General features: G+C 35.1%; 1 protein-coding gene across 1 annotated transcript in view; it reads right to left on the bottom strand.

Moving 5' to 3' along the window:
• Window positions 1-23,888, bottom strand: part of LOC103270940 (vacuolar protein sorting-associated protein 13B-like) — a gene marked incomplete at both ends in the record, with an annotated part of 143,355 nt that overhangs the window by 10,029 nt on the left and 109,438 nt on the right. Inside the window, one exon of the mRNA XM_008068434.1 lies at window positions 5,257-5,477. Coding sequence (XP_008066625.1) covers window positions 5,257-5,477 — 221 coding nt within the window. The remainder of the gene's footprint in view (window positions 1-5,256; window positions 5,478-23,888) is intronic.

Genomic DNA, 23,888 nt, shown 5'->3' with positions numbered 1-23,888 from the left:
GCAGCTCCCTGATGATTAGTGAGGTTGAACATTTCTTCATGTGTCTGTTGGCTGCTCGGATGTCTTCCTTTGTGAAGTGTCTGTTCATATCTTTTGCCCATTTTATAATGGGGTTGTTTGTTTTTTTCTTTTCAGCACGTTTGAGTTCCTTGTAGATCCAGGATGTTAAGCCTTTGTCGGACCTGGAGTTGGCAAATACTTTTTCCCAGTCTGTAGGCTGTCTCCCTGCTCTCTTGATGGTTTCTTTGGCTTTGCAGAAGCTTGTCAGTTTAATAAGGTCCCATTGATCTATTTTCTCTCTTATGAGCTGTGGGTTTTGGGTTTTGTTCAGGAATTGGATGCCAGTTCCGATTTCCATGAGGGTTTTTCCTTCACTTTCTAAGGTTCTTATGGTTTGAGGTTTTACATTTAGGTCTCTGATCCATTTGGAATTAACCTTTGTGCATGGGGATAGATAGGGGTCCTGTTTCAATCTTCTGCATATGGTCAGCCAGTTTTCCCAGCACCATTTACTGAATAGGTTCTCCTCTCCCCATTGGTAGGTGATGGAGGCTTTGTCGAAGATGAGTTGGTTGAGAAATTGAGGTTTTGCTTCTGGGATCTCAATTCTATTCCATTGATCTATATGCCTGTTCCTATACCAATACCAAGCTGTTTTGATGATTGTAGCCTTATCGTAAAGTTTGAAGTCTGGTAGTGTGATACCACCTGCTTTGTTTTTTTTGCTGAGGATTGTTCTGGCTATTCTTGGACATTTCTGTTTTCATATGAATTCCTGCATTGTTTTTTCTAGGTCTGAGAAGAATGTTGCTGGTAATTTGATGGGTATTGCATTGAATTTGTAGATTGCCTTAGGTAAGATGGACATCTTCACAATGTTGATTCTTCCGATCCATGAGCATGGGATATTTTTCCATTTGTTTGTGTCAACTTTGATTTCTTTGAGCAGTGTTTTGTAGTTTTCCTTGTAAAGGTCTTGCATGTCTCTGGTTAGGAAGATGCCAAGGTATTTCAATTTTTTTGTGGCTATTGTGAATGGAATTGTGTTTTTTATTTGGGTTTCTGTTTGTTTATTATTGTTGTAGAGAAATGCGATTGTCTTTTGTACATTTATTTTGTATCCTGAGACTTTGCCAAACCATCTCTACATGAAACACTTAAGAAAGTACTAAACACAGAAGAAAAGGAAAAAAGAACAATGTTCTTCACAAGAGTACAGGGAAAAGAATAAAATACACACGAACCAACCCCAAAACCAAAAGAAAGACAAAAAAAAAAAAAAAAAAAGAAAAAAGAAAAAACCAAGTGGAAGAACAACAACTCAATAAGAACTCCATGATAGGGACGAACTCTCACATTTCAATAATTAGTCTGAATGTGAACAGACTACACGCACCACTGAAAAGACATAGAATGACAAAATGGATAAAGTATCACCAGGCAACAATATACTGCCTTCAAGAGACCCATCTCACTAGAAAGGACATACACAGACTCAAAGTAAGAGGATGGGAAACAAATTTTCAGGCGAATGGAACACAAAAGAAAGGAGGAGTCGCAATCCTAATTTCAGACAAAATACCATTTAAGCTATCAAAAATTAAAAAAGATACAGAGGGCCACTACATAATGATAAAAGGTTCACTCCATCAACAAGAAATATCTATCCTAAACATATATGCACCCAACATAGGCGCACCAACATTCATAAAGCAACTTCTAGGAAAACTAAAGAAAGACATTGACTCTAACACCATAATAACAGGGGACTTTAATACACCACTCACAACCTTAGACAGATCATCAGGACAAAAAATCAGCAAGGAGATCCGGAACCTCAATGAGACTCTGGACCAAATGGACTTAATTGATACCTACAGAACACTCCATCCAAACACCACAGAATACACATTCAACTCATCACCGCATGGAACATATTCTAAGATCGACCACATAATTGGACACAAATCAAGTATAAGCAAATTTAAAAGGACTGAAATTCTACCATGCACCTTCGCGGACCACAGTGGAATAAAAATAAACATTGACACCAACAAAGTCCCCCCAAAACCTATTTTTGTATTTTCTTAGTATTTGTTCTAAGAGATTATAATTTACATACCCAAACGTTTACAGTCTACTTAAGAGTTTATATTGTACCACATCATATAATAAGTAGAATCTTGCAAACACATAGGTAGATGCCTTTACCCTATCTTTCTCTATCTATCTTTCTCTATCTTTAATATTATTGTTGTCAAATATGTTATATCTGTATACACTGAAAATTCCAGCAGTGTTATAGTTTTTGCTTTGTATATTCATACACATTTTTAAAATGGTTTTTTCAAAAATATTTACTCAGCTATTTTCCATTTCTGTTTGTTTCCCTTCATTCCTGATGATCCAAATTTTCATCCAGTATTATTTTTCTTTAGCCTAAAGAACTTTAATATTACTTGTAGAACAAGGCAGGTGATGACAAATTTTCTTCATCTAAAAACGTGTTTATTTCACTTTCATTTTTCTGGAATTCATCACTGGATTAAGTTCTTTTATGTTAGCATTTTTAAAGATATTGTTCCAGTTATCCTTTCCTATAACTGCTTTCAAGATTTTAAAAAGTTATCTTTAGTTTTCAGTATTTTAATCACAATGTGTTTAAGTGTGTTTTACTTTGAATTTATCCTGCTTGGGATTAGGTGAACTTCTTGAATATGTAAAAGTCTATCTTTTTCTCCAAATTTGGGAAGTTTTCTGCAATTATTTATTCATTTTTCTGGCCCCAGTCTTTCCTCTTTCTGAAACTCCAAGTACATGATATTTGTCTGACAGCCATTGAAGCTGTTTGTTAAAAACAACAACAAATTTTGCTTTTCTGGTTTTCAAATTCAGTAATTTCTACTGAATCATGTATGTTCAAGTTCAGTGATTCCTTTTCCTATTATCTCCAGGCTACCTTCATGTCCACACACAATGTTTTTCTTCCTTTAGGAATATATTGTTCAATTCTAAAATTCCATTTGATTAGTTTTATACTATTTTTCAGTTGAGAATTCTTATCTTCATCATTTAGTGTGCTTTCCTTTACACCTTATAAAACATGTTTAATAGCTACTTTAAAGTGTTTTTGCAATTCAATTATTCTAAAACAACTGAGAATATTCATGTATGTGGTAGTCAATTGTTAGTTTTTGCATTTTTTCTACAATATATAGGAAAGATAGGCTTACAGTGCTTATGCTGCCATGATAGGAGTAGATCTCCTAAGTTTTCCTTTTTAACAACTTCTGTGACAAATGATCTAAAAGAGCTGAATCTGTTACTCTGTGGTTTATTTGGTAGAGCTGCCATAACAAAGGACCATAAACTGGGTGCTTAAAATAACATAAATGTATTGTCTCAGAGTTCTGGAGGCTAGAGTCCAAATTCAAACTATAAGCAGGGCCATATGTTCTCTGAGACTCTGAGTAGAGTTCTTCCTTGGTTCTCTTCCTAGTTTCTGGTGGTGGTCAGCAATCTTTGGTGTTTCTTGGCTTACAACTTCATTAGTTCAAACTTTGCATTCTTGCATCCATGGCAATCTTCCTGCTTGTCTCCATGTAATCTTCCTTCTGTATGTGTCTATGTCCAAATTTCCCCATTTTATAAGGATACTAGTGACACTCGATTAGGGTTCACCCTAATGATCTTATTTTAACTTACTTCTGCAACAAACCTATTACCAAATAAGGTTATACTCTGAAGTACAGGGATTTAGGACTTCAACATATCTTTTTATGGGGACATAATTCAACCCAGAAGAGTTTCTTTTTGTCACGTTTAAAAGCAACCATTAGCAGTGGCATTTCAAGAATAATCTCAGAATTAGGCAAGTCATTTCATAATTATTCTCTTCTATATCACTATGGGTTATAATTCAAAGGAAAATGCCATTAGACTAGTATATTTTACTACTGATTCTAAAGGAAATGGCTTTTACAATGGAGGATGAGCTTTAAGTTTTTGTATAATGCTCTTTTCACATAAAAAAATTGTCATATTTTTAATTAAATACATTTTATAACAAGGCTATCACCAATATATTAACAAGCCCAATCTTTTCAAAGTACACAAATATAATATATTAAAGCTAAGTCAAACTGTGTAGCATATGGAAGAGGAGAGAATAGAAGAATAGAAGAAAGAAGAATGGTATCAGTAAGGAGGCTCTATAAATATGAAATGACATTTGAACCTACTTTATAAAAAAACTTTTTTTTTTTTTTTAAGGAGACAGAGTCTCATTTTGATGCCTAGGCTGGAGCACAGTGGCTATTCACTGGCACAAAGATAGCATAATACAGTTTTAAACTCCTGGGCTCAAGAGATCCTCCTATCTCAGGCTCCCTAGTAGCTGGATCATAATCATGTACTACTGTGGGCAGCTACTTGAACCTACTTTTAGAAAACACCCTTTAAAAGCTGGCTTAATGATGGGATAAACATAGATTTACGTGTATAGGCCTTTAATATCCAGTAATAGTCTTAAAAATATTATTTAAAAAATATAACTTAAGGCCAGTCACAGTGGTTTCCACTTGTAATCCCAGAACTTTGAGAGGTAGAGGTATTGCCTGAGTCTAGGGGTTCAAGACTAGTCTGGGTTACTTGGCGAGACGTCGATTCTACAATAAATCAAAAAATTAGGCAGACACAGTGGCGCCTGCCTGTAATTCCAGCTATTTGGAAGGCTAAGGTGGAAGGATCACCTAAGACCAGCAGGTTGAGCCTACAGTAGCCATGATCATGCCCACAGAACTCCAGGCAAGTGACAAATGAAACTCTGACTCAAAAAAATAAATAAAATAAAAATAAAATAACACAACATAAAATACAATAAAATAAAATATTGCATGATGAGCAAAGAAGTTTTGAGTGAGATTATGACTGAAAATCACATTTGATCAGTTCAACACTTTCAGCCTGACAATAAAATAGTTTTTCAGTGTTTAAAAACATTACATCTGCAACTAATTTTATTCCATCAGCCAAAAGATACATTTATGCTGCCACCATTACATTTTCAGAAGAGTTTAAATTACAAAACTTGAGAGAGCTTCAAAGTAACTCCTAATCTAACCACCCTGACCTTGATGGCCCAGTTAAAAACAATTTAGGATACTTAATAGAAAAGAAACCCTTCAACAAAATGAATAACTATTGTTTTAAAATCACATTACCTTAAATTTCCTTTCATAAATCAAATGTACTAACCTGGGGATTAGAGCATTTTATCGCTAGTGAGTCAAGGTCAACATGGAGACAGACAACAAATGAATGTCGTGTATCCGGGCCTGCAGCAAGTAATTTTTGAGATGTGACAGCTAGAGTAGAAGTACAACCCATAGGTTCCACTAGGCAAAGTGTCACTTGTTTTCCAAGAAGGGTATATATGCTGAAATGATGCAAGCTGATAGTCCAAGGAAAAGCATCACCTGACATAGGGAAGAAAAGAGAGTAGGAAAGCATTTCAAAAAATACAGTTAATTGTCACATGTTAATAAATTATATAGTGTTTATATTTAAAATGTAAAACATTTAATATGTAATGATTAATACAGCATCACAAAAAGTGAACACAATATACCAGAGATAAAAGTGACAATTTGCATGCTACTTAAAAGGCTGTCTTTTAAAAATGTTTCTATTTATTAACATACTATTAAGTTAACAATTATGCAAATTATAAACCACATATATGAATGTAAATTAAATAAATGAGATAAAAATATAAATGGAAGTTCAAACTCCCTCTTTCCCTTACCCTAGTGGGTTGTACTGTCAATGGCTGGGGATGTATACACTGTGTCTTAGAGAATACAGAAAACTGATTAAATTGGAAAAATGTAATAATATGCATATGGATTGAAGAGTACCACAGAGCTTGCTACAGAATGGGACAGGAAAAAAAAAATAAACAATTTACTATGGTCTGTTGGACCACCTGCATCAGAATCATGTGGGTACTTAATTAAAACAGAGGTTCCTAGATTCTACTTCATATCTACTTACCCATAATCTCTGGTGGTAGGGCATGCATTTTGATTTGTTACCTGGATGATTCTTACATAAAATAAGCTTTTACTAACTTATCTATTTTATATTTACTATTTTACTAACTTCAATGTCCAAATTTCGAGATAAAACCGCTTCATTTTTTATTATGGCTACAGGAAAGTACTTTTTGAAATAATTTTTACAAGTACACTCATAATTAGAATATTTATAAATGTATTATTATGACATTAACCTGATGGAAAATATGTTCTTGCCACTTGTATTTTGGACTTTACTGTTCTACTAGAGCTTGTCAGTACAGACAATACATTAGAGACTTCTTTTTAAGTAGCTCAGTTATTTCAGAACAAAGTAAGAACATTCATTTTCTAATTAGAGAGGTGCCAGGTACTTCACTGCAGAAAATTGAGAAAATAGAATATATACAGAAGAAAATATAAAAATAAGCCATAATTCACTTACTACCCCCCACCATTTACAATATATATACATTTCCTCATTAACATATTTCCTTCATATATGAAGGATGTACTCAGGCAGTGTTAGAACCATGGATCACACTGTACTTACAGTTTCATATTCTTTTTCATTGAAGAAAAAAATATGTGAATTAGTAAAGGGATTATACTGTAAATATATGTAAGAGGGGTCTACATAGGCATCTGATACTCAGTAGATGCCACCAGATTCTTGTAAGTTTTAACATTTAAAATGTCTTGGTCTAATATAGTTACAATTATTATTATAAAATTAGAAACTTTGAGGCCAGGTGCAGTGGCTCATGTCTGTAATCCCAGCACTTTCAGAGGCCAAGGCAGGAGGATTGCTTGAGTCCAGGAATTTGAGACCAGTCTAGGCAACATAGCACGGTCTCATCTCTACAAAAAATAAAAAATTACCCAGGTATGGTGGCACATGCCTGTAGTCCCAACTAATTGGGAGGCTAAAGTGAAAATGTCACATGAGCCTAGGAGGTGGTGGCTGTGTGAGCCATGATGGTGCCACTGCACTCTAACCTGGGCAACATAGTGAGACTTTGATTAAATAAATAAATAAATAATTAGAAACTTTGAAACTGACACTTCCATAATAGAATAAATCTAGCAACAAAGTAGTTCACAATAACTGCATTGGAAACAACAATAATGTCATAATAATATGTTACTCTGCTTGTAATACAATTTAAAATATTTTCCCCCAAGTAAGAATGACAAACTTTAAATCATCTGTAACTAATTAAAATTAGCTAAAAACTGACATAAAATTCCATCCTATTTACAAAATAAAGGCTCTGCCAAATTTGTCTTAAAATATTTTGGGATGAGTTCAGATTACATGTTTGAAAACTGGTAGTGAATTACACATATTTTTCAAATTTTATTTTATCCAACAAATGGTAAATGGTAGTTATGGTGATGGAAGAGTATCACATTTGAATCTGTTAAATAAAATACAACATTGGTACTATCTCAGATACATGCTTCTACTTTTTCTTTGGAATCAAACCAATAAATTGAAATTGGGTATATCACACTCTAACTCTTAAAAAGAACTTTTCATGATACTACTTCATTTACCTAGTATGGAGATTGACTGTTTTAAAAAGCACACTATACCTAAAAGATGAGATGTTAATATGTAATGACAAAAATTCCACATTCACTGTGAAAAATTTCACAAAATACATTAGCCAAACACACACTCCCTTTACAGACACATCAAAATAAAGACAACTTATCTACTTAAAATACTGGCGAAAATAATATTCTGGGTACTCACTAAAATACATCCAGACATCCATGACAGGCGAGAACTACACAGTATTCTGAGAACTTCATGAAGCTCAATATGGCCTGACCTTCAAGATTAACATTTTTATTTTACTTGGAAAGTTCTAACACTATAATCTAAATACTTAGAGAAAATACTGCTGGAAGAATTCAGAAATTTTCAAACAAAATGTCTAAAGAACAATAACAAAACGAAGCAGGAAGATTGAGAATTCCATTGTAATAATTGACCCTTCCATATTATCAACAGAGAAAAGAATACAAACAGAATAATTCTCAAGAAAATCATGAGCAAACACTGATGTAATTCAGAACAAATAATATGAAAAAGAATGAATATGATAGAAGGCTTTGGGACAAAATGAATGAATAAAGAACAGTCTGTGAGACTATGTGTTACATATGTCAATGCCAAGGGGTGGTGTGAGAAGCAGACCCCAAAGGAACATATTAACTTAAAACTGAGTGAAACTTAAAAAAACAAACAACTGTGAATTTCCTTACATGTTGTGTTATCATATGTTGTTGATTTTACATCATGCTAGTATCAGAAGATTGTAGTTTAGATACAAAAGTAATTTTAATAATACAGATATCAAATATGTTATCAATGTTGAAGTATGTTATCAATGTTGAAATTAGTGAACAGTACCTAATTATACACCCTTATCATCAACATCTAATTTATGACCCTGAATCTTACTGGAAAGAGATTAATCTTTTGGAAAGAGAATTAGTTTTATATTAGTAGAAGATACTCAACTAATATACTTGGGGCCAATGTGAATCACCTTACAAATTCTATCTCGCAAAAAGGAAAGCACGTTGGTCAATATAGGAGATACTTTGCTTGGTTTTATTTGCTTTCATTACCTCAGTCATTGAATGTTTAATTTGTCATAAGAAACAAAAAAATGCCTTCCTCTTCTCCCAAATTTTTTTTCCCTTATGTTCAACAAGTATGACTCAGGCAGGTTTGTATTTCAAGTAAAAATTAGTGTAATCAGAAACATTCTACCACCTATTGTGAGGGAAACATTTTAGAGACAGATAACACTACAAATATAAGGGAGCCAAAATTACTGACAGTGTTTCCCCAAACCAGTTAGCACTTAACTGATTTAAAAACAGTTAAGGGCTGGGCTCTATGGTTCAGCCTGTAATCCCAGCACTTTGGGAGGCTGAGGCACGTGGGCTGCCTGAGCCCGGCGGGTTAGAGAGCAGTCTGGGCAACTTGTGAGACCTCGTCTCTACAATAAATCAAAAATTAGCTGGGCGCGGTAGCACACACCTGTAGTTCTGGCTACTTGGAAGGCTGAGGATGAGGAATTGCCAGAGCCCACCAGGTCGATGCTGGGGTGGCCGTGAGTGTGCCACTGCACTGAGACGCAAACTCAAAAACAAAAACAAAAAACAAAACAAACAAAAAAAGTTAAGATAACGTGTTCTTTAATCCTAGTGATGTTAATTTAAGTAACAAGTACTTTCAAAAAATCAAGGCATTAAAAATGATATAATCAAATGATATAATCTTCCTGAAAGGCAAGGATAGGTAAAATGCCTAGAAAAAGAGGAAATGAAAATGAGCAATCTATAATTTTATTTGCTCTGTAACTAAAATTCTATATGTGGGATACTGTCCTCCATTAGGAAATGTGACATGTACTGCATATACAAAATATAATAATAATAGTAATATTAAGAAATAATTGGTTTCAAACTTGTGAAAAATTTTCTTCACATCTAAAAACCTAAGTCACTGCTAGCACTATTTACTTCTGAAAGTTATAACTAGTTTAATCAAGACTTAATCATTAAAATTTCATTATTCATAAAGAAATATAATACTGCTTAAGATTATCTAAATTTATTATTTCAATGATAAACAATGCAAAACTAGAATAATCATTGCTTGTGAAAGAAGCAGAGACTGAATAGCATAGTCCTTCAGGTAATAAAAGTATTGGTAGTTAATCTATAGTTTTGTTAGAATTGTGAATATAACAATGTGTGACTTACTTAGGGTCAATTAGTAGTAAAGACTCCTAGTACTTTATAAATAGACATGGTTATTACATCAGTAACATGAGTGCCATGGGATGGATAAACTGTCTTAGTTAGCTCAGGCTGCTATAACAAAATACCATAGACTGATGGTTTAAACAAAAGTTCTAACACTTTTGGGAACTAGAAATTCCAAGATGAAGGTACTGGCAAATTTGATTCTTGGTGAGAGCCCCCCTCAAAGCTGACTTATATAGAGTTGCCTTCTTGTTTTATCACATGACACAGAGAGAAGCAGCTCTGGTGTTTCTATCACTTCTTTTTTTTTTTGAGTTAGAGTCTCACTCTGTCACCCAGACTGGAGTGCAGTGGCTGCTCCCGGCCATCGCAGCCTCGATCTGCTGGGCTCTAGCGATCCTTCCCCCTCAGCCTTCCGAGTAGCTGGAACTACAGGCGCGCGCTACCACACCTGGTGCATTTTTGATTTATTGTGGAGATGAGGTCTCACCAAGTTGCCCAGGCGGGTCTCGAACCCGCGGGCTCAGGCAATCCACTCACCTCAGCCTCTTATAAAGGCACCAGTTCCATCGTGGGGGCTTCAATCTATGATGTCATATAAACACAATTGTCTCTTAAAGGTCCACCTCCTGATACCATCACATTAGGGGTTAGGGCTTCAACATACGAATTTGAAAGGAACATAGATACTCAGTTCATAACATGAGTATAGGTAACACTGATACCTAAGCATATAAAAAAGGAACAAAAATGCCAGGTATGTGAAAATCTTATAGATTTGTAAACCATCAGTGAAAAGATGATAGCTACTATATAAGGAAGCTATACATTTTTTTTTTTTTTTTTGATTTATTGTAGAGATGAGGTCTCGCTTGCCCAGGCGGGTCTCGAACCTGAGGGCTCGGGCAATCCACTCACCTCAGCCTCCCAAAGGCACTGGATTACAGGCTGAGCCATCGAGCCTGGCGAAGCTATACATTTCTGAAGAACACCTATATTTAAAAGAAGCACAGAAAAAATGGGGAAAGAGCCCATGAAGAACATTCAGGAGCGACCAAGATCTACAGAAAAAAACCAAAAGAGAGTGGTTATCCAGAAGTTAGGAAAGAATTTCAAGAAGGAATCAACCAACAATGTCAAGAATAAAAAAGTTTCCACTGGTTTTGGCAACTAAGAGGTTTGTTTTATTGACTTAATAGGGTGAAAAAGTATCTCAACATTCCCGTATGCCAACATGGGGGAAACAAAGGGTCTATAACTGTTGAAGAACATTTAAAAACACAGTACAGAACATACAGTATGCAGTAAATATGGATGGAAGGAAGGAAGAAGGGAAGGAAGGGGGGAAGGAGGAGGGAGTAAAGGAGGGAGGAAGGAAGGAGTATGCCTGAATGAGTAAAATTGGCTGGGTTCTAAGCATTGGCAGCAGTATAAGGGTTTCTTCTAGTGAGGTTGATTCTTTTTTGAGCAAATATTCTGAGTTTAAACTATATGACATTAATCTTAATCTATGGACAGAGTAGTGAATAGTACAAACTCACTGTTCTTATGGATCTGGCATTAGATTCTCATAAGGAGTGTGCAACCTAGATCCCTCACATGCACAGTTCACAATAGGGTTTGTGGTCCTATGAGGATCTAATGCTGCTGCTGATCTGACAGAAAATGGAACTCTGCTCGCATGCTGCTCACCTCCTGCTGTGTGGGCCAGTTTCAGCCCACAGACCAGTAATAGTCCATGGCTTGGGGTTAGAGGACCCCTGTTCTAGAGAAAGAAAGATAATAAACTATTACTCAAATTATATATAGTATGGTAATGGTGATAAGTGCTCTGAAGAACAATTAGCAGGGCAATGGGACAGAGGCTGATGGAGGTGTCATTTTAAGACAGGATATTCCAGTAAGACATCTCTGATAAAGTGAAATTGCAAAAAATGAGCCAAAGGGTTATTTGGAAGAGAAGTATTCAAGGAGAAATGCAAAGGCCGTGTAGTAGGAATGTGTTTGGATGGGAAGTTATCGATGCTTTCACTGACTTTAATTAAAGTAGTATGAAGATGTATGTTGAGTAGGGAAAATGGTAGAAAATTTATAGCAGCTATTATTAGAAGTGTAAAGACATCAAAGGGGAAAAATTTACAAAATTATCAATGAAGGCCAGAAGTAGCTTTTTAAAAATATTGTCAAGAAATCAAGAAGAAAAGCTCAGTTAACAAAGAGCTGGAATGATCCAAGGCTGGAATTCATTCCATGAAAATGAGAATCTGAGAGGGTATATAATTATACATTTGTGCTATTTAATACACATGGCATTATTATTATTATTATTATTATTAGTTGAAATCTCACTCTGTTGCCTAGGCTTGAATGCAGTGGCATGCTCACGGCAACCCTAGCGTCAACCTGCTGGGCTCAGTGATCCTTCTGCATCAGCCTTCCAAGTAGCCAGAATTAAAAGCACATGCTACCACACCTGGCTAATTTTTTATTTATTGTAGAGACGAGGTCTCGCCAAGTTGCCCGGGCTGGTCTTGAATTCGTGGGGTCAGGCAATTCACTCTCTTTGACCTCCCAAAGTGCTGGGATTACAGGCTGAGCCACCGAGCCCAGCCACACATGGCATTTTAACTGGACAGCAATCATCTTCTGTATAAAGCAGCCATGGGTAACTCTTTTTGCATGTCACAATGCATTATATTTCCTGACTCAGTGTGGCTAAGCTAAGGAAATAATGAAATAAACTCATTTCCAGGCTAAATAGTAAACAGCAGCAACAAAACTTGGTAGCATATGAAGTAGCTTGACAAAAATTTTTTTGGGTGAGACTTGCAGTTATGGCTAAGTGGAGAGATTAAAAACAAACCCTCTTTCCCAAAAATAACTGCAAAACTGGATATCACTGATAAAACATAAAACAAAAAACACAACCATTTCAGCACTCTGGGAATTAAAGAAACTGAAAAGCATTTATGGGTGAAACACTGTAGCGCTTAGACAAGAAGAAAGAGTCTGTGATATTCTTGTGGAGGTTCTGTGAGGGCAAGACAGACCATGAAGACTGGAGGCAGTGTTGCCATGGTCAAAGAAAGGTCATTTGATTTGGAGTGATGAACAGTGCCCACATCCAGCAATACTATCAGTGAAAGTAAGAAAAATGTCAACCAAGAACTTTATGCCCAAACAATCCTTCAAAAGTACAGGTGAAATAAAGACTTTCTCAGATAAACAAAGGCTAAGAAAATTCATTGCTGGAAGATCATCCTCACAAGAAATATCTTGTCCTTCAGTCCTTCAAGTGATAATTCAAATGCACAGGAAGAAAGGAAGAGCACTGGATGTGATACACAAGGGTTACATGAAAGGCTGTAAATATTTAATTTATAATTTCTTCTCTTAAGTATTTTGAAAGGTTGTTGATTACATAGAACAATAACTATAATACTGTATCATTTGGTTATGTTACATATAGATGCAATGTATGTGTCAATAGAGGGGGATAAATACTAGATATAAATTAGAAAAAATTTTATATAATTTGCCAGAATTAAATTAGGAATTTAACTGAGGTAGAATGTGATCAATTCAAATGCATAATATAGTCCCCAGAGGCATTCTTAAAATATATATATTTAAAAAATGGAAAGAGAAAACAAAATGATAAAATAAATACATATTTGAAACAAAGAAGGCAATAATAGAAAAACAGAGTAACAAAAAAAAGACATGAGAAACAGACAACAAATAGCAAAATATCAATTGAGTTCAAATATATTACATTAAATATAAATGTTCTAGACACACAACTTAAAAACAAGAGAATGTCAGACTGCATTAAAAAAAGATTAACTAAATACTGTCTAAAACAGAAATACTTTTATTAAAAAAAAAACTTAAAGTAAAATAAAAAAGGTATGCCATTAAACCTATAACCATAAGAAAGGTGAAGTAGCTATAATTAATAACAGACAAAATCAATGTAAGACAAGAAAGAGGACTACTTCATATAACAGGGTCAATGTTTTAGGAAAACCTAACAATTATAGGTAAATATGCACCTAAAAACAGTCTCGAAATACAGTCATGCAATGTTTTAATGACAGATCCACATTTGCAATACTGGTTCCATAATATCTGTCTAGTTATTCTGTCAATTATTGAGAAAGGGGTATTGAAATCTTTTTTTTTAGTTGGAGTCTCACTCTGTCGCCCAGACTAGAGTGCAGTGGCTGCTCCCCACCACCGCAGCCTCGACCTGCTGGGCTCCGGCGATCCTTCGGCTTCAGCCTTCCAAGTCACTGGAATTACAAGGCGCGCGCTACCACCCCCGGCTAATTTTTGATTTATTGTAGAGATGAGGTCTTGCCAAGTTGCCCAGGCGGGTCTTGAACCCGCGGGCTCAGGCAATCCACTCATCTCAGCCTCCCAAAGGCGTGGTATTACAGGCTGAGCCACCGAGCCCAGCTGTACTGAAATCTTTAAGTATTACTTTGTAATTCTCTATTTTAAAAAAATCAGTCAGTTTTTGCTTCATGTACAGTTATGAGTCACTTAGTGACAGGGATATATCTTGAGATATGCACACACACACACACACACACACACACACACACACACACACACACACATATATTTTTGAGTTGGAGTGTTACTACATCGCTCAAGCTGAAGTGTGTGGCTTGCTCACGGCCACTCCAGTGTTGACCTGCTGGGCTCAGGTGATCCTTCCGCCTCAGCCTTCCAAGTAGCTGGAACTACAGGCATGCGCTACGACACCCGGCTAATTTTTTGATTTATTGTAGAGACGAGGTCTCACCAAGTTGCCCGCGCTGGTCTTGAACTGGCGGGCTCAGGCAATCCACTTGCCTCAGCCTCCCAAAGTGCCAGGATTACAGGTTGAGCCACTGAGTCCAGCCTCATATTATATTTTTATTGTACATTTTCTAGGTTTAGTTATGTGTAGATGCAAAAGTATTTACCATTGTGGTAAAAATGTACAGGTTTGTAGCATAGGAGCAATAGACTATACCATAGGTGGGTTATAGCCTAGGCTATACCATCCAGATGTTTATAAGCACATTCTATGTTGTTTGTTCAACAACACTGCCTAATTATGCGTATCTCAAGACGTATCCCTGTCACTAAGTGACTCATAACTATTCATGAAGCAAAAACTGACTGATGTTTTTTAACATAGAGAATTACAAGTAATACTTAAAGATTTCAATACCCCTTTTTCTATAATTGACAGAATAACTAGACAGAAACTCAGCTTTACTCAGTAAAGTTGAGTTTCTAGATTCCTTAAGGAACATAGATTTAAAAAAATGTAAATCATTATTAACCAACTCAACCTAACTGACATATATAGAACGTTCAACAAAAAACTAGAAAATACACATTCAAATGCATATGCAACATTCTACTAAATAGACCACATACTAGATCATAAAATAAGTCTTAATAAATTTAAGTATGTCCTCTGACTATAATGGAATTAAATGAGAAATCAGCAAGAAAAATAAATCTGTAAAATTCTGAAGTATTTGGAAGTTAAACAACATACTTCAAAATAATCCAGGGTCCAAATAAGAAATCACTAAAAAAAAAAAAAAAAAACCTAAATATTTTTAAGCAAATGAAAATAAAAACATACCAAACTTTCTGAAATGTAATTTAAGTAGTGCTTAAAGAAATATTAAATGCCCACAGCATACAAGAATAAATTTCTCAAACCAATGACCTACGTTTCATCCTTAAGGAACTAGAAAAATAAGACAAAACTAAAAACAATGTTAGTAGAAAAAAGAAAATAAAGAATAGAGCTAAGATCAAGACAGCAAAAAGAAAAAAACCTCAAAAAAAAACCTCAAAAAAATTCAATGAAACCAAAAGTTGGTTCTATGAATAAATTACCAAAATAATAACCCTTTATCTAGATTTAAATAGAAAAAAGGAGATGTCACAATTATCAAAATAAGAAACGAGAGGGAATAACACTATTAATTCTTCAGAATTAAAAAGGATTAAAAGAGAATACTAAGAACAGCTTTTAGCCAACAAAATAAGACAGTTTAGATGAACAGACAACTTTCTAGGAAAACACAAATTACCAACAACTAAAGAAAAAATAGAAAATTTCCATAGACTTATATCAAACAAAGAAACTGAATTATTAATTTTAAAACTTCCACATGGTTTCATGGGTAAATTCTATCAAACATGTAAAGAAATAGTAATCCTTTATAAACTTCCAAATTTAGAGGAGGAAAGACTTTCCAACTCTCCTTTGAAGCCAGCATTAACCTAATATGAAAATCAGACAAAGTTATTACAAGGAAACTGCAGACTAAAATTCGTTAATTAACATAGATACAAAAATTCTTTAAAAATTTAGCAAGCCACATTTAGCACCATATGAAGCAGATTACACACTATGCCCAAAGGAGATATATTTGAGACATACACGATTGCCTTAATTGCTTTAAAAATTATGTAAAATTGGTTAATGTAAAATACGTTAATAACATAAAGTCCCAAAACCTCATTATCATCTCAATCAATTCATAAAAACATATGATAAAATCCATAAGCAATTCATGATTTTTTAAAAAGTCTCAATACACTAGAAATAAAATGAATCCTTTTCAGCCTGAAGAAGGGCATCTGTGAAAATTCAACGGCTATCATTGTACTTAATGGTAAAAGACTGAATACTTTTCCTCTAGGACTGGGAACAAGGCAAAGATGTCTGCATTCGCTAGTTCCATGCAAAATTACATAAGAGATTCTAGACAATGTACTAAGGTACAAAACAAAATTAATGTCATTCCGATAGGAAAGTAAAACTGTCTTCATTCACACTTGACATAATTGAATCTATAGAATATCTTGAGAATCCAAAATCAAAACAACTATTACTAAAAGTTCAGGAAGGTCTTGATATATAAGAAAAATATACAAATGCAACTGATTTTCATATAGCAGGAATGAAGAATACAAAAATAAAAATAATTATATAACAATAGAATTGAAAAAAATATACAGTAATAAATTTAACAAAGAAGTACAAGACTTGTACACTAAGATCTGCAAAATATTTCTGAAGATCTAAATAAACAGAGAAACATTTTGCATTTGGCACACTTTCCCATACTGATCTATAAATTAAAAATGTAATGCCTACCAAAATTCAAGCAGGATCTTTTTGTAAAAATTGATAAGCAAATGCCAAAATATTTATAAAAATGCAAAGGACATAGAATAGACAAAATAATTTCAAAAAAAGAAGAAAGTTGGATAGCTTATATAAACTGATTTCAAAACTTACTATGACACCACAGTAATCAAGACTGTGTTGTACAGTCACAAGGCTAGATAGATTGATCAGTGGATTAAAATTGAGAGTCTAGGAAAAAAGTTATATTTATTGTCAACTGGCATACACAAATATGTCAAGACAATTCATTGGAGATAGACTAGTCTTTTCAACAAATAGTAATATGACAATTAGATATTCACATGTAATAAAATGAACTTAGATCCTTACTTCACACTGTATACAAGATTATCTCAAAATGGGTCTTAGGCTAAATGTAAGAGCCAAAACTATGACACCAAAGCACAATTCATAAAAGAGAAGAAAATTTACAAAGTGGATTTCATCATATTTAAAACGTTTATGCTTTAAAAGTAACTATTAAGAAAATGAAAAGATAGGTCACAAACTAGAAGAAAATACTTAGCAAATCATATATCTAAAAAAAAAAGGCTTCTATCTAGAATATATAAAAAATTCTTACAGTTCAAAAATAAGCAGACCACTCAAACATTAAAAAATGATTAGAATAGACATTTCACTAAAGATACATAAAGAGTTGTTAAATATAAGAAAAAACACACACCATAATTAGTTCTTACAAAAATGCAGATTGATACCACTCAAAACCCACTAGGATAGCTAAAATACTAAGTTTTGGCAAGGATATGTAGAAAGTAAAATTCTAACACACTGATGATGGGCATGTATTATAGTATAACAACTTGGGAAGCAATTTGGCAGTTTATTGAAATATTCAACATAAACTTGCCATGCAACCCAGTAATTCCACTCCAAAGACCCTATCCATGATCAATTATAACATTTATTTATACAAATACATGTGCACAAATGTACACAGCAGTATTAATTACAATAGGCAAAAACTGATACCAATGTAATTATATGTCAACAAAATACCACATAACCATACAAAGGAATGTCCCTCAGCAAAAAAAGGGAACAAACTACTGATACATGCTACATCATAGAAGAACTTCAAAAGGGTTACACTAAGTGATAGAAACCATATGCAAAAGATTACACATTGTATGATTTCAGTATATTAAATGCCCAAGAAAGGCACATTTATAGAGACAGAAAGTTGATCAGTGTTTGCCTAGAGCAGGAGATAGGAGAAGGGAGTAATTCGAAATGGACACGAGAACTTTTGGGATGGTAGAAATATTCTAAAATTGTATTGTGATGGTTTCACAAGTTTTATAAATTTAATAAAAATCACAGAATTGTGCACTTACAATGTGTTAATTTATACAATGTGTTAATTTATACAATATGTAATTTATACTTCAGTAAAAGTGTTTAAAAAAGAATAGTGTGAATAGTAAAGTAGAAAACAGGTTCAGGCTCTGATCGTTTTATGAGAACTGCGGTGAAGTCACCAGAACTGCTGTCATGTCCTGATACACATTCCACCCTCAGTTTGGCACACTCCAGCCACTTAAGAACACGTCCAGTGATCTCCTGTTGACCCTCAAAAGTCACTTAGGAAAAGATAACTTGACTGTCTTGCTTCCTCAAACCCTGAGAAAACATGATTTACACAAGGGAGAAAGTAAAAGTTTAAATAAAATAAAATAATAAATGCAAGATTTTTAGAATTCCTGTCACTTTAAGATAAAACTGAATTTTAAAAATTTTAAGTCCATGTGAAATACTCATGATAAAATAGCAAAAGAAAAAATTGTGCTGAAAATTTTGTACAACAGTAAATGTGTATATGCATGTGTATATAAATATATTATACAATATTGAAAAAACAAACACTGGGAAGAAACAAAAAAAAATTATAGTAGTAATAAAGAATGATCTTTATTTTCTTCAGGATGTGTTCCTGCTATACAAATTTCCTTTTATGAGAATGTTACTTTGGTAATCATTTTTTAAAAACATATCTTAAGGTCTTAAGGCAATGCAAATTATAAAATTCCCTTAAAAATTGCAAAATGATCTTTATATTCTTCACAAAAAATTACTCCAAATAGATAATCCCTAATGGAAAACACAAAACTATAAAACTAGAAGATAACAGGAGGAAATCTAGGTAACTCTGTGTTGGTGACTTTTTTTTCCTTTTTTCTTTCTGAGTTGGAGTCTCACTTTGTCACCCAGACTGGAGTGCCACCGGGAGCGGCCACTGTAGCCTCGATCTGCTGGGCTTGGCGATCCTTCCACCTCAGCCTTCCAAGTAGCTGGAACTACAGGCGCACACGCTACCACATCCGGCTAATTTTTTTGATTTATTGTAGAGATGAGGTCTAGCCAAGTTGCCCAGGCGGATCTCGAATCTGTGGGCTCAGGCAATTCACTCACCTCAGCCTCCCAAAGCATGGGATTACAGGCTGAGCCACCGAGCCCGGTTAGATGACTTTTCCAATATGACATCCAATGCATTATTTGTGAGGAAGATAATTGATAGACTAGAGTTCACTAAACTTAAAATTTTCTGCTAGAAAAAGACACTGTCAAGAGAATGAAAAGACAAGTCACAGACTGGGAGAAAATATTTGCAAAAGATATCTAAGGAAAGTCTGTTATCCAAAATAAACAAAGAACTCTTAAAATTTAACAAGAACACAAGTCTGTTAAAAAATGGGTCAAAGACCTTAATAGATCCCTCTATTAAACTAGAGCAACCTCTGTGGAAAGCAGTGTGGCGATTCCTAAAAGCTCTAAATACCAACCTCCCATATGACCCTGCAATCCCCCTACTGGGAATATATCCTGAAGAACACAAATCACTCTATAAAAAAGATACCTGCACACGCATGTTTATCGCAGCGTTGTTCACAATAGCAAGAACCTGGAAACAGCCATGCTGCCCGTCAAAAGAGGACTGGATTAAAAAAATGTGGTACATATACACGATGGAATACTACACAGCCATAAAAAAGAACAAAATCATGAATTTCGCAGCAACCTGGATGGAACTAGAGTCTATAATACTGAGTGACCTCTCACAGAAACGAAGATCCGAATATCACATGTTCTCACTCATATAGTGGACCTTAAACATGCAATGCAATACTATACTAAAACGACTGACCGTACTGGGAAACTATGGTGGGGGGAGGGAGATGGGATTAACAGTAGCAAATATCTGTCTGGGAACAGGGAAACACCCCATATCCACAGGGTGCCTGAATGAAACGCAATTGTATACCTAACCCTTAACTGTACCCCACAACTTCATAATAAAAAAAAAATGGGTCAGAGACCTTAATAGATTCCTCACCAAACAAAATGGCTAATAAGCATATGAAAATATGCTTTACATCACACATTGTCAGGAATATGCAAATTAGAACAACAGTGTGATACCATTACACATCCATTAGAAAGGTCAAAATTCAGAACACTAAATACTGATGAGGATGTGCAACAACAGGAATTCTCAGTCATTGCTGGTGGGAATACACAATTTGTTCAGGCACTTTGAAGACAGTTTGACGGTTTCTTACAAAACTAAACATACTTTTACCATATGATCCAGCAATCATGCACCTTGATAATTATCCAAAAAAGTGGGAAACTTATGTTCACACAAGAGCCTGCACAGAGGTTCATAGTGGCTTTATTTATAACAGCCAAAACTTGGAAGAAACCAAGATGTCTATCAGTATGGGAACGGATAAACTGAGGTACATTCAGACAATAAAATATTAATCAGCACAGAAAAGAAATGAGCTACAAAACCAGGAAAAGTCATGAAAGAAACTTAAATGAATACTAAGTCAAAAAAGTCAATCTGAGAAAGCAACGAACTGTATCATATCAACCATATGACATTCTAAAAAAGGCAAAGCTACAGAGAGCAAAAATATCAGTATTTGCCAGGGTTAGGGTAGGGGAAGAGGCAGAGTAAATAGGTACAGCACAGGTGATTTTTAGGGCAGCGATGATACTATGCATGACACTATAATGATGGACACATGTCATTATATATTTCTCCAAATCCATAGAATGTACAACACCAAGAGTGAGTCCTAAAGTAAACTGTTGAATTTGGATGATAATGATGTGTCACTGTAGGTACATCAGTTGTACCTACCAGTGGGGGATGTTGACAACTGGAGAGGCTGTGCTTGTGCAGGGGCGGAGGATATATTCAAAATGTCTGTACTCTCCTCTCAATTTTGCTGTGATCCTAAAATTGCCTTAAAAAGAAAAGTCTAATAAAAAGTGATCAGGAAAAAAATGTGACAGTATATTACAACTGTCATATTGGCGTTTTGTTTTTTTTTTTGATTTGGAGTCTCACTCTGTCGCCCAGACTGGAGTGCAGTGGCCGCTCCCAGCCACCGCAGCCTCGACCTGCTGGGCTCCGGTGATCCTTCCGCCTCAGCTTTCCGAGTAGTGGGAATTATAGGAGTGCGCTACCATGCCTGGCTGATTTTTTGATTTATTGTAGAGATGAGGTCTCGCCACCCAGGCGGGTCTCCATATTATCGTTTTTAAAATAGGTGTGGTGGTGAGAGGGAAGAGATTGAAAAGTACAAAACTGATTAGCAAGGAATACATAGGGTAAGGTTTCATTTTCAGCCTTTAAAAGCTACAGAATTCACAGCTTTAAATAAATCATGGAGCAGGCTGGATGTGAGATACTAAGAGAATAATGTCTATAACAGTTCTTTTAAGTATATCTTGGTAGCTCAAGAACTTAATTTTACTTTTAACACATACATAATTGTTTCCAAGAGATCTATTTTAAAACATCATCAAAAACAAATTTGAAATTCATTTCTGAGCTTCCTCTTTTCCCCAAGGAATCCTATTTACATATATAGTTTAAGGATTAAAGTCAAACACACTAAGTGAAATTGGAAAAAAAAATCATTGCAACAGTATATCACCATCACTCAGAACAAGTGGAAATAATGGTTATGGAACTATGATTTTAGAAAGCTAAAATGGAACAATATATATAAACCACTAAGGTGAACAATAATTACATAGAAAAACAGCCCTAGTGCTTTGTATAGTTGCTGACTGATTTTCACATCAGTTTCTGTTAAAACACACTAACTCCAATAACAGAAGAGTTTTAATTTATAAATGATCTCAATATTTCATTTCTGTCAAAATATTTTATTAAAGTCACAGGCAACTCATTCAAAGAAGAAAAAACAAACCTCTTCTAGACACAGTGTAGAAACCCATCTGCACAGAGGTGTTGGCTAGATGTAGCAAATTACATCTGCAAGGCTCACTGCAAGTGCTCCCTAATGAAACTCAAGATGTTTATTTTGACCCAAACACCCTATACAGATTGGATCTGGCTATATTAGAGATCATCTCTCCCTTTCCATGGCAATTGAAATCAGATGACACATTTCAACAAACAGTTCCTCATTCTCGGACTTTAGAAGTCCAAGTTCTGTATAGAAGGAGCCTCAAGTATATACTGAGAATTCTTTTTCATTCCAGTCATCTCTGTAATGCTTTCTTTCTTTCTTTTTCATTTCTTAATGAAGAGGAATTTTTTCTAATTGTTTATGTACCTTAAGACAAGTTAGAAGTTAACATGTTAATTTTTTAAGTTTTTTTCTCCTTATGGGAACTAAAAACTATTCACTATGAATACTCTGAAAAGTTTGATGTGTAACAAGCACATAGTGAGCTCCTCTTCTGTGCCATGAATTGTGCTAGATTATGGGAATAGAGCAGTGAAAAAGACAGGTATGGCTCCTGCTCTGTTCACCCTAATAAGGGAATCATTTGCTAAAAAAAAAAATCATAAAAATAATAAAATTAGGTCAGGCACAGTGGCCTACATCTGTAATCTCAACACTTTGGGAGACTGAGATGGGAGGATTGCTTGGGCCCAGGAGTTGAAGACCAGCCTGGGTAACACAGCAAGAATTCAGCTCTACAAAAAAAAAAAAAAGTTTTTTTTTAAAATGCTGGGTGGGGTGGCACGTGCCCATAATCCTAGCTACTCTGCAGGCTGTTGTAGGAGAATAGCTCAAGTCTGGAAGTTGATCATAACACTACACTCCAGCCTGGGTAACAGAGTGAAACCCTGATTCAAAAAAAAAACAAAAAAATAATTAAATTGGGATAAAGGTTGTGAAAGTGACAACTGGGGTGCAATGACAGCACAGAACCGGGGTATCTGATAAATGAAATACCCTGAAGTCTTAAGAATGAAAAGGAAACCTAGATCAGGAAAGAAGAAGGCATTTGTTTGCAGTTCTATGCTAAGGCACTATGATAAGACAGTGCTGTGCTTATTCAAAGAAAATGGAAAGACTACTAGGGCTGGGGCTGGACAAAGCAAGCAGCTAGGAAAGCAGCAGAGAATAAGGCTGGACAGAGGTGGACAGGGCCAACTCATGCAGGGTCTTGTTGGTCATGTTAAGTCTTTTAAAATTTACTCTAAGACCGATATTTCAGGTCTTAGAGATTTCAGGCAAATTAGAACTAAATTACCCTGCATGACAAAGGAAGAGGAATTGGAAATTACCGTTGGTGTGGAGATGAAAGAGGAACAGAAGAGACAGAGAAAGATATCTCTTGGGGCAGAGTTGCCAAGTAAGAATTCTAAAGCGACCCGCCTGGCCAACTTGGTGAGACCTCATCTCTACAACAAATCAAAAATCAGTCAGGTGTGGTAGCGTGCACCTGTAGTTCCAGCTACTTGGAAGGCTAAGGCGGAAGGATCGCCGGAGCCCAGCAGG

This window comes from Carlito syrichta, unplaced genomic scaffold (assembly GCF_000164805.1).
Source record: "Carlito syrichta isolate Samal-C Ts95f unplaced genomic scaffold, Tarsius_syrichta-2.0.1 Scaffold108659, whole genome shotgun sequence".
In the NCBI taxonomy this organism is placed as follows: Eukaryota; Metazoa; Chordata; class Mammalia; order Primates; family Tarsiidae; genus Carlito; species Carlito syrichta.
This window is presented reverse-complemented; position numbering and strand designations above follow the sequence as displayed.